Genomic DNA, 12,122 nt, shown 5'->3' with positions numbered 1-12,122 from the left:
CTCCCGAACTGAAACCCTGGACAAAAAATCTTACAGAAGCAGCCGGAGATATATTTTTGTTTCCTTCTTTGCGGAGGAGGGCAGAGGAGTGGCGGGGCGGGGGGAAGCTTTTGTGGGGTTGGTGTTTTTTTTCCTTTTTGCAACACTAGTTGTTCAGGGGAGTGTCTTGCGTTATTAATGCTGAGTGGCTTCGGTACTGTGGTTTAAGGTCGTTAGTCATCCGCTGCTACCGCAGGAGACACGGGAGCGCTGAGCCAGAGCTGTTCATGCAACCCTCGTGGTCCTCCCAGGCCAGCAGGTTGGGAAGAGCCGCAAACGGGGCAGCGGGGGGCACGGGGGGGTGCGGAGAGCGGCCCGGGGCTGCGGGGGCATCCTCCCAGCCCCATCACGGGGTGCCCACGTGCATGGGACTCGCCGGGTTGTGGTGGGTGGCTGCCCAGCCACCCCAAATGGCCTGAGAGGGTCTGAGGGGCGTGCGAAGGGCAGGGGCCGGGAGAGCGCCTGCGATGCGCAAGTGCGGGATCCCCCGTGCACCCCGTGAGAGGGCAGACGTGTGTGTCCCCTCCTGGGAAGCAGTCCCTGCATTACATATAGCTACACAGGCGCACAAGTCTCCTTTTACCTCAAGCTGCTAATGAGGCAAGGATGCAGGATGCTCCCTGAGCATTAAGGGAATACAGGTCCACGTGTGCCCTTCCCACCTGATTTCTTCTTTTTTTTCCTTCCTTAGGATGAGGGGGTCTAGGCAAGCATTCCTTAATTTATTCTGCATCCTCTGGCTCCCACTTCTGCTGAAGGCTGCCTCTTCCTCCCCTCTCCCCCATGGAAATGACCCACCACCCCCTTCGCTCTCCTCCGGGCTGTACGAAGGACATACCTGCGTCGGTATGTATTCAGGTTTTGTTTGCCTGCTGGACTGGTTCATTTGTTACTCCACCGGTGAGCTGAGAATTACTATACACATCATAAATCACTCCTTTATCTATTTTAACAGCCGTACTGCAAAATGCTCGTAGTCTTTGGTGAAATAATCACTGAAGATTTTGCAAGGCCAGCATGGGGTCTGGAGTTATTTTATGATTTTGTTTTTGAGTGGCTGCTTCCCAAAGTTCATGTTTTTGCTCTGTGGGGAATGGCGTCTGAAAACCTGCCTTTAACATCTGTAGGTCTGGGACGGGGAAACAAGGTGTTATGGGGTTCCTAGTATTTGTTAGGGTTCACGATGCATTTTGCTTAACTGCAGGAAGGCACGGTTTCCCTCAGACTCGCCCAGGGTCTCCTCATTGATTTCATTGCCTGGGAAACTGTTCTTAAGAATAGTTGGTCCATACTTGGGCCAGAGAGCTTTGTGGTCTGGACGGTCATCTCTGGATAGCCAAGTTGCAAGGGCTGTTTCCTCACATTTCCTTTCCTTTTCGCAAGTGCACACATCTGCACAACCCGTACTAAAGTGGGGCGAGCGCGTTTTGGCAAACCCCCTCTTGTGTGGCTTTGGTGACTGTGGTGATCTCCGCAGCAGCTATAGCTGGGGCTGACTAAGTGATTCCCAAAGCAAGGCCAGTAACACCAAAGTCCATGATGTGAACTGTGGGTATCTCTGCACCAGAAATGCCCTTGGTGTGAGACTCTGTACACCCAGAGAGATATGGTAGCTTATATTTTTTGTGTGAGCAAATGTTAAATCATGGATATGTCTTATGCATTATGATCAAACATTTTATTTTGTCTTCTTTTAGCTTTTCAGGGCACTTTTGTGCTGTAAACTTAAAACCTGTCACGGTTCTCCATCATTCAGAAGGAAATATTTCCTTTCAGCCCAAAATTATTTTCGCTGTAGCTCAGGGAACACAATTAGAAATAATAATCCTAAGCCTGATAAAAAGAGGGTTTTTTGCCTCACTTCTGAGCCGTCCACAGCGCCCCTGCAGATTTTGGTGCCAGTGAGGCAGGATGAACCGAAAGTGGAGCAAAGTTGGGGCGGTGAGGCTTGCGCAACCCCTGCCAGGGTTCAGCCACCAGCTGGAAAATGAGAGCAAGTCATGAAAAGCAGAAATGGCTGTCGGGGACTGGCCTTGTTTGGGCCGGCAGCCACACAAGCAGTGACCGAGCAGCTGCCAGAGTGAGAGGGAAGTGGTGGTTTTTAGTGGTGAGGTCTTTAGGCAGCTACGGTTTTGATGGCACAGGAAAGGCGGTGAGCGTGCTCGCCTGTAGGTTTTTTACCCTGGTGTCTTTTAAGTGTCAGGCGTGAGCGTTGTCTGCCCTTTCCATCCTATTGACCCAGCAAGGCTCTAAATTCCTAAAGTGCCTGCACATTGCATTGAAGTTGCCTTGCACAAGATAAATTGTGCTTTTTTTTCCTCCCAAAGGGAGGAAAGCTGTGCCAGCCCCGTTGCTGGGACCACCGGTCATCTCCCCGGCATGTTTGTTCAGTGGGGAGACATCAAAAAACCTGCCTCCCACACCAGTTGCTCTCTCTCTCGGGTGTCCCTTCAGCTAAAAGCATCCACGTGAGCTTGACTCGGGACCAAAACAGACTGTCCACACCTCTGTAAACGGCAAGCTAAAAATGAAGCAGAGCATTAAAACCGCAGGGGCTGGGCCTGGCGGGGAGGGCTGGTGACTGCACACAGGCAGGCTGCTGCCTGCTAGCCCAGTCGTCCGCCTCTGGGGTTTCACTGATTAGCTGCTCTCTCGACAAACTCTTGAAAACACCGACAAGCCAGCTGTGTCTCTTTCTTTGCACAAGCGGGAAAGGGAAAGCACGGAGGAGCTGATGTTGCACTGGCCGTGGCGTGGAGCAGGGGTAACGTCAGTTCTTGCGGCTGATTCGGTGACCAGCCCTCTTAGGAGCAGAAATTAAGCTGAGATCAGCTTCATCTGTAGGAGGAAGATGATTGTGATTTCCTTTCAACAACTTGACCCCAGACCCTGCTAGGTCAGTTTGCCGTCTGGGGAGTCACTGGGAGAGAGCCATGAGAACTTCCTCTGTGTCTTCTTGCCCTCATAGATCAAGGCAGCATTTTTAATGTGAGAAATGCCCGCTGCCAAATGTATAGGAGATTTTCTTGAAGAAATGGACTTTTTCATGCAAGTTGGTCAGGTGTCTAATCTTTCAGAGTTATTTGCCTCTCTTTTCTGAGGGAAATGAGGTGCCTGCACATTGAATAGTCATTTCTGATCACTCCTGTGTGTGTACCACCTGCATGATCGAGATTGCTGTTAGTAGCCAAAGCTGGTCAGAAAATGGACAGTCTTTCAGTAACAAAACCAAGAAAATATTTTCCATTAAGCCTTTCCATTGAAAGTATCACACTTCTTTAAGAAGTATGTAGAAATTATATGACAGGAATGCGAAATGCAGCTCTGGTACCTCCGTTGAATGCGATACAACTTGATTGCTTCCCTCTTCTGTTCCCCTTGGTAGCAGTGCTCCCTGGGTAGGCACCATCTGCCCCAGTATATTCTGGTCGTACTGGGAGAGTGGCTGGATGCTTCAAGGGACTCTCCTGCCCTTAGCACATCCTGGGAAATATATTTTGGGTAGGCATCTATATGCCAATACGGAATAGGGCTGAAGGAGAGGAGGGTGTGCGTCCAGTGAGGTGCCACAGCAGGCTGAACAGTTCGGACGACTCATAGGGGAGGTTGGCCAAAACACTTCTGCTTTCAGATTGTTTCTTGTCTAAGAAATAAGGTGACTTTTTTACAGCAAACTTAATTGCGTTAGAAAACACTTAGACAGAAGTTTTAATCAGCCTCAGTAACTATAGAAAAAGTCACACCATTTTTGCTGCATTTTCTTGAAAAATTTGGCTGCTTCATTCAGAGAAAGTCTTTTCATAATTGACTTGGTGTAAAAATAAAGCATCTGGAAAGCGTTCCCACCTAAAAAGGGATTTAATACTACTGCCTTTTAGAATTATGGAAAAGAGGGGGAAAGGACCTGATGATAATCCTCCCGGCCACAAGATCAGATGTAGAACACCTAAGCAGTTCCTAACCTTCTCCAATCTGCTCTTAAATAGATACATGGTCTTTCTTTGGCCCTGTCACTAGAAGAATTTTCCCAACATCTGACAGTCTCTTTTCTCCATCAGTGTTTCCTGCCTCCCCAGGCTGGAAAAATGCCCCCCTTTTTGCATACCATTAAATCAGCTCAGGCCCTTCCTCTGGGCCTCTTGCACACTTTGCATGTCATATATTATTCTGCGTTTTCTTTATAATAGAGAAAAGGGCTTTAGTAATTTTCCTATATGCAAAGGCCCATGGAGCTGTTTTTCCTCATGTAAAGATGTTGAGTGTTTTCTCTGTGCGCTGGTTTGGGAGCTGGATACTAGGTCTGGTTTTTGTTTCTGGGTTTGTTACTGACTGACAGTATGGCTTAAGGGTTTTATTCAGGACAAGACCTAGAAACCCTTTTGCTAGGTGCAGCCTGACAATTTCAGTGGACCATCCTGAGAACAAGATGCTGTGTATTTTTCTCTCAAAAATTAAGTATGAATGAGCCCTTCAGATACTCAGGTCTTTGACTTTCCCCATTAGGAAAACACTGCGCATTTCACAGGGCAAGTAAAGTTTTACTTAAGTTAATGTTAAGGTACCCAAAGACAGTATGGTAACACTGGTAACTGTTAACACTAGCATTAATGTTTCACCATACCTAAGATCATGTTCTTTATTCTTCTATTAGTTCTGATTAATTTTTAAAGGTTTTATTCCACACCTCCCACCACCCTGAATTATGGCAGAGCCCTTAAAGTGTCTTTGCAAATTGTCCTGTTCTCTAGCAAAGGTGACTTCATCCAGAAGTATCTGAAGCAACCTCAAGAAAGGCAGAAGCTGCCCTGGAGGATGCCGAAAGCAGGGGAGACACTGAAAGACAGGAGGGAATTGCTGTGTTCATCTCTCTTCAACGTGGTGAAGAAAGGAAATTTGGAGAATTGTAGATCAGTCAGTTAAACATCAATTCCCAGGAAAATCCTGCAATAGTTAATAAAACTTTATAAAAGCTCCTTTCAAAAGTAAATATGAGTAAGAGCCTCACTGGATTTATCAAGGAGAAACAGTGTCAGATCAATCTAATTTTCTTTGCTGAGGGGATAATGGCATGTAGACGCAGAAGAAGTAGTAGATGTTACAGCTGGACTTTAGTAAGGCTTTTGGCACCACCTCAGCACTAATCTAATGGCTGAGAGATACGCGACATTGATTAAGCTTCTACAGGGCAGGACAAAACTGGTGGGTGGCCTTGTTCAGAGAGTAATTACAAGTGGCTCACTCCCTAAGCGGAAGGATGTACAAAATGAGGTCTTTCTTGGACATCTGTTTTGAACATAGTATCATTCCTTATTTTCATTAGCCAGGATAATGAAATAGTGTGCTATTAAATTAGCAGCTTGTATAAAGCTGAAAAGGTTTGCAAGTACAATGGAGGGCAGGATTAAATTCAAAACAATCCTGAAAACTTGGAACACTTGCCCCCTAAAAAGATCATTTCAATATGGGTATGTTGGAGGCACTTCAGCAGAAATAGTCAATGCCACACGTAGCGGATGAGAAATGACCGGCTGGGTAGCATCCCTAGGGAAGATCATCTGGGCTTGTAGTGGCACAATGATGGCATGCTGTCACAAAGAATGCACGCACGGCATACACGGAGACGTGTGAACAGAAGTTAGCTTGCAAGACATGTGAAGTTACCCGCTACCTTTCTCAGCGTTGACAAAGCCTCAGAGGAATTTCTGCCTTCCCTCTTGGGGCTGTGCATCAAGAGTGATGCAGAGTGACAGGAGGTTTCGGAGAAAAACAAACATAAGCTATAAAGAAAGACTGAATAAATTAGAGTTAATTAGTCTAGAGAAGAAAAACTTGAGAAAAGACATGATATGTGTCCTCAAAAACATTAAAGGGGGGATCCGTTCTCCAGGTTCATAACAGCTATGGCAAGAAATGGCAGGAATGGATAGCAGTAGGGACATTCAGGTTAGGAAGAAAATTTTCTAATGGTAGTGATAAGTGAGCACTGTCATCAATTCCTGAGAAGGCTGTAAAAGACCTCATTAGAGATCTTAACAGGTCTGTGTCTACCCTGTCCCTTTGGAATGGCATAGATGCCATAGATCAGCTGCTAAGGCAGAGGCTTCTGTAAGATGACTTCTTCCAGGCCGGCTTTTCAGGGGTTCTGCGCTGTGACCACGAGAACCGTTTGCAAATAGCAGGGTTTATTTATTTTCTCCCCAGCAGCAGGCTGCCCTGCTCTTTTGGTGATTAACTTTGGCTGCCCTTTTTGGAATGACGCGATTAGTCAGGGAGCACTCAATACAGCCGGGCAGCAGTGCTTTCCATCTTCTTTGCTAGCGAGCAGAGATCCTGTGGGTCAGCAGCCGGGGAAGCAAATTTCCCCATCTTTGTGCTCGATATAATGCCATTCTCAGCAACCTTTGCGGGTCACCTCTTCTATTCACCCATGAGCACATAATTCCTAGCGTATGAAGAAGCATGTTTTTGAAACATATTTTCAGCTCTGATTACATTAAAGAATGGATGCTTCCGAGCTTCCCAGCAGCGTAAAACGCCGGCCTCTACCTGTGTTGATTTGTGTGATAGTCAGTGTCCTCAACAGTTTGCCTCCGTCTAGCTGTGCATGAGTGCAGGGATGAAATATGCCCCGCGGAGTGGCAGCAGGACCGGTGGCGTTTGGAGTTCCCAATAACTTCCCACAATGGAACATGCCAAATGGAGTTGGAGGCTTTTAATAACTGCGCTCAGACAAAGTGGCTGCGCACATATTGTCTGGGGAGGCACCATGACAGAACGTATAATTTACAGCTCAATGAGTTCTGTAAAAAGGCCATGCCCAATATCAGTGTAGCACCACAATGTATTTTACTCTGAAAGGCTGGGAATCGACTTTGGTTACAGCTAAACCAGTGCCAAGCCACAGCACCTCTGTTCACTTCACTGACATTGCTCAGTTTACTCAGTGGCAAAATTTGGCCTGATGATCAGTTATAAATACCAAATTTGACCATAACATTTTTTCCTATGATTATACATTGGATAGAAAAACAACGGGCATGTGAGTAGTACAGTAGAGATACTAAAACAACTATTAAAATAGGAATATTTTCTACAGGGGTTCATATTTTTCAGCAACTGATGGCAAAAATTTCATTTTCAAAATCACCCCAAGTCTTACTGAAAGTTTATGGCTGTAAAATGCATATATATGTATTGATCACAATAAAAAGTTGTGCTTAACATACCGACATATATACATGTATGTGTGTGTAAATACACAGTCATATATATTTATACGTGCATTTGTACACATGGGTAGTCTTGTACGTTTTACATTACTGATGTTTGCCTTTAGTATAAGTTTTCTTTGATAATCTTCTTTATTTAGTATTGATTGTCTGTCTGGTTGCTGACTGCCCCAACCTGTGTGCCTCCCACTCTTGTTCCTATGTTAGCCCTATACAGAACTTCTGCTTATGTTTAAGGCAATCATTTTCAGTGGTTTTAGGAACTGTATATCTGAAACTAGTTTTATGTATTCAGAATCCTAAAGTGGTCAAACCTTTGCGACAAGGATGAAGTTATCCAGTTACGTTAACTCCCCCTGCCACCATTCAGGCTTCAGTAAATTTTTAATACCCTTTCCTGATTTTGAAAAGAAAAATATGTTAATGGCACACATACATACGCGTTTTTTTCTATTAATTAATGCAGAAAGCATTTCCGTTGGAAATACCTGAGGTTATAGATTTTGTTAAATAGGGCTCTTTGAAGTGTAATGTAGGAAACACTAGGGATACATTTGCCTGGCAGGTATGGATACCAGAGTCTTCCACTAGATGGAAACTGAATTTTCTGTGCCGGCATAACTGTATCGGAGACCTCACTGGGTGTCTTAAGGAAACAATAATGAAGGAACAGAGCTCTGAAGTGAGGGGTCTGGAGTGGCTCACTGCTATTGCATGAGCAACAGAAATGATAATTGACATTGCAGAGTTTGCTGGCTTTGTCACAGAGCTACAATGCACTCAAAATACTGCTATATTGATATTAATATTTCAAAAATGTCTTTAGCCAGTATACTATATGTAATTTTATGCCCAGTGACAGGTTTAGTAATAGTGTACCGTTTAGCATTTCCGAGATATTTTATGACGCTTAGCAAATTAAGGGGAAAAGGTCTTGTATATGCCAACATATTTGAATATGGATACCTATAATTATATTCCATCACTTCAGTATCTCTATGAAATACATTAACACTGTAAATGGAATAGGAAGCAAAGTCTGAGTTAAAAGACTTCTACACTCAGATCCCTTTCTAGATTACCTTTCAAAGCAATAAATCCTCTGGCTGTATATGGGAAAATAACTATCTTAATTTTGCACTTACAGTTATGTCATTTGAGCTGAATATTTCCATGCTGGAATGAAATCTTGAGGTTATAAAGGGCTGTCCTTTGCAAGTGTCAGCTCGGTGCTGAGAAGCAGCAAAAGAAGGCAAAATGGGTATTGGGAAGTATTAGGAAAGGAATATATAGGGAAAAAGAAAACATTCCTGTATTGTAACTTCGCATATCCATGGTCTGCCTGCACCTAGAATACCCACGTGCATGTGCCCATCTCAGAGGAGAAAACCTTATTTCTTATTAGCTCCCCATGTGAATGCTCCTATTTCAAACAGGAATGTCTTGTTCCAGGTTGAACTGGAACTGGATTAGTTGAATTTGGAAAGAGGTGTTTTTACGCCAGATCAACAGCATCTGCATGCGCAGTAGCAGTATTGTCTTTTGTAGACAGGCTCTGAGGACTCCTCATCTGTAGGCTTTAAGAAATGCGTCGGAGCCTATGATCACCTATAAATGGAAGAAGCAAAGACTATGTTTTGGGAAAACCTTCATCTTCTATATAAAACCAGGAATGTGATAGATGTGTTCATTTATACAGGGGCTTGCTGCTGCAGACAGATATTTGAGGCAGAGGTTTGCCGCTTCGCCAAGTGAGTCTCCGGCTCCTGCTCCACCAGGGGCAAGCAGGGTGACCACAGCCTGGCTGGCAGGTTTTGCAGAGAGCTATTTGTGTCCGAGGCCACTTTTGGGGACTTATTTCCTCCTTGTGCTCCAGGGGGTACGTTTAATATATAGCTGGGGAACAGCGATATGTCTGGAAGAGCGAAAAAGGTCTCCAGCACCCAGGAACGTGAGTAAAGGATGGCAAAGGAGGATGTGCTAGGTGCCAGAAATCCCATTTAACAGAGTTTTACTCAGTCAAATATATCTACAAATCTGAAACTTAGAGAGGCAGCTTTCACTATCTGGATGCTTCCTGACATCCCTAGGTATAATTCTAATTATAGAGCCTTTCAAATGTGTGCTGCAGAAGTGGATTACGTTAAATAGTCTGCTCAAACTGCCAGAGGCTTCACAGCTAAGAAATGAATTTCTCTAGCTCTGATTTTATTTTGGGGTATGATTTTTTTCCCCCAAAGCTTATTGGGAATGTCATTTTATTATTACACGCTGTTTTCAAATACATGAAGAGAAGTACTTCCTGACATGTGAGTTTTCAGATCACTGCTGCTAAGCAAAATGGTTACAATTTTCTCTTATCTCTTCAGAAATTAATAGCAGATGGGACAAACTATCGCTAAAAGAGACAGGCATTTTATTAATACCAGAGTTTAGTTTCTAATGGCTGGTAGGCATTATAATACCAATTAATTTCTTCCAGAGAAAACATCCTTCAGCCTGTCAAGGCATTGAAATCTATTATTGAAGTGCGACAGCAGAGTCAATTTCTTGAAATTTGTTTCTGAAGAAAATTATGTGCAATTATAAAAAATTTAGAGCTGTTTTTAACCTTTAATTATGAAGCTTATCTACATTGCCCTATATGTGCCCAGCTCATGATGAGAAATAAATCGCATCTAAACATCTACTAAATTAAAAGCAAGCAATAATTGCTAAAGACTGTCCAGATCTGGAAGTGCTTTTCTACTGATGCCAGAGTATTAAAAAGTTTATATTCTCGCACACATCGTAAGTAATTAGAGCAGTGAGATTTCTACAGTCGAAGAAAGCTGATTTCCCCCTGTCCTTTTTAGCTAACTAATTATTTTCCATTTTTAGCCAGCAGAATTAAGACCTGTTAAAGGCTAGGATAACTGGTTAGTGTTTCTGGTGATATTTGGTGTGCAGGGAGATTTCTGTTGATTTCATTAGAGGGTAGTGGCTTCTTATGCTGCAGCCAACAGTGAATTCTTTTTCTGCCACTAAATCCAGAGGAAGATGATATAAATGATTAAAAAGAGAGCAGGTTTGTAGTAGGAGTGAGGATAGTCTGAGTTAACTTTAATTTATAGACACTAACCTCTTGAGGTTTTACCTGTAGCCCAACACAGGAGATAGATAGGTTCTCCTAGAGGATAAATCTGAATTACTGGGGGGAGCACGTTTTTATCCAAAAAAAGGGGGAGCCTGAATGGGTTAGACTCCCTGGACTACAGTGAGTCCCCTTAGACATTCCTCCTCGCTCCTCCCAGGGTTCAACCCTTTTCCTGAGTAATTTACAATCTCCAGCCCAAAAGCTGCTCCTGATGACATCAGTCTAAATGAAAGGCTTTGAGGCCAGCAGAACCTGAAGATAAGCGGGTGTCCCCTGAGGCAAATCCATGGTGGGGCAATAAGAGGTGCCAGCAGACCACGAGGAGTAAAGAGAGGTGGACTAAGGGCACCTGATAGAAGCCCAGGTAGGTGGGGGAAACAGAGAGCAGATCAGCGGGTGGCACGCATTGGTGGCACGCATTCCTGGGGAACACCTTTCCCACCAGAGGGCAGGAAGACTCCCCAGTTTGGGTCCAGAGACTTGAGCCGCGGTGCCCGAGGCTGAGGATGCCCCAACTGGAACCGCAGACCCCTTTGAAAATCAGTCAAGACTTTTGTTCTCGGCTTGTCCCGTGAAGCGTAGCATTTCATCTGGAATAAGTGCATTTGCGGGGCAGCATTTGAATAACTGAGGTGTGGTCTGCGGGTGCCCGAGGCAGGGAGCGTGACCAGAAGCATCCTCTCTGTGGTAGTAAAGACTAGTTTATGAGAACAAACGTTTTGAAGTTCAGCTCTGTGGGTTTTTCCCAAGTAGTCAGGCTATTATTGTTGTTATTTATATTTATATAACATCTAGTAGCCCAAGGTACTGCATTAAGTGCTGCAAAAACTCAGCGATGGCTCCGTTAATTCTCATGCGAAGCAAATCTCCCTTTGGGCCTGGTTCGATAGACACAGAAGTGTCTGACTGAGTTAATCAACATGAAAAATTTCCATTTAATTGCTGGGAGACTGCTCCATGAGTAGGGTTACCTGCATGATTGTGTTTGTGATTAAGAATTCTGTTTCTATTCGGCAGAGCTGAACCAAAAATAGCTATTCCCCCCCCCTCTGTGGTGCTTTGACAAATATGAGAGAGAAACTCACATCTTCAGTGGAGACTGTCTTCTTGTATAACAGAGGAAATAGAAACTCCAGGGGTATTTTTATCCTCAGCCCAACTTTTTGGATTTTGAGCATTCGGGCTGTTTGTCCATAAGCCCCTTTCTCTGCACCGACTCTACTGGAGGCGAGAAGACCTCTCTGTGATAACAAAAATGAGAGTCATGGGCGCAATGTCTGAGTCAGAGAGAGTGGAGCCTGTTTGCACCCCCACGCTGAGACGAATCATTAGGCAGGCTGCGGAGCCTGCGCTTGGGGTGAATAACTCTATTTCACTGTAAAAGCAGTGCACGGAGGTGCAGCAGGGCTGAGCGCTGCAGCCAGAAGCAAGCTCTTTCCTCGTCTGCTGGGGAAAGCGTGGGGCTGCCTCGTGAGCTGGTCTCTCCTGTTGCGAGAGGGTTGACTTGTTGCGTCGATGTTTTTGTCAGGCCAGCTTCTAAGCTGAAATAAAATCTCTCCTTGCAGTGCTGGAGCCAACATTTTGGCACCCGAGGATGCCAAAATTTACAAATTAAAATTACAAATTTTAATTTTAATAGAATTACAAAATTTACAATTTAACTTTCAGTTACAAACTGAAAGCAGAGACATTGCAGAGGTTGATGTCTGCTCGCGGCT

At 44.5% G+C, this 12,122-nt stretch overlaps 1 protein-coding gene across 1 annotated transcript in view; it reads left to right on the top strand.

Annotated features, from left to right (window-relative positions):
• The first annotated feature begins 223 nt into the window (after positions 1-223).
• The window catches only part of AOAH (acyloxyacyl hydrolase (neutrophil)), an 84,457-nt gene continuing 72,558 nt past the window's right edge, over positions 224-12,122 (top strand). The window contains exons 1-2 of the mRNA XM_009332407.1: positions 224-298; positions 731-885. Coding sequence (XP_009330682.1) covers positions 267-298; positions 731-885 — 187 coding nt within the window. The 5' untranslated portion in view covers positions 224-266. The remainder of the gene's footprint in view (positions 299-730; positions 886-12,122) is intronic.

Source organism: Pygoscelis adeliae, unplaced genomic scaffold (genome assembly GCF_000699105.1).
Source record: "Pygoscelis adeliae isolate BGI_AS28 unplaced genomic scaffold, ASM69910v1 Scaffold58, whole genome shotgun sequence".
Taxonomy (NCBI): Eukaryota; Metazoa; Chordata; class Aves; order Sphenisciformes; family Spheniscidae; genus Pygoscelis; species Pygoscelis adeliae.
The sequence above is the reverse complement of the archived record's forward strand: the minus strand, read 5'-3'. Positions and strand labels throughout refer to the sequence as shown.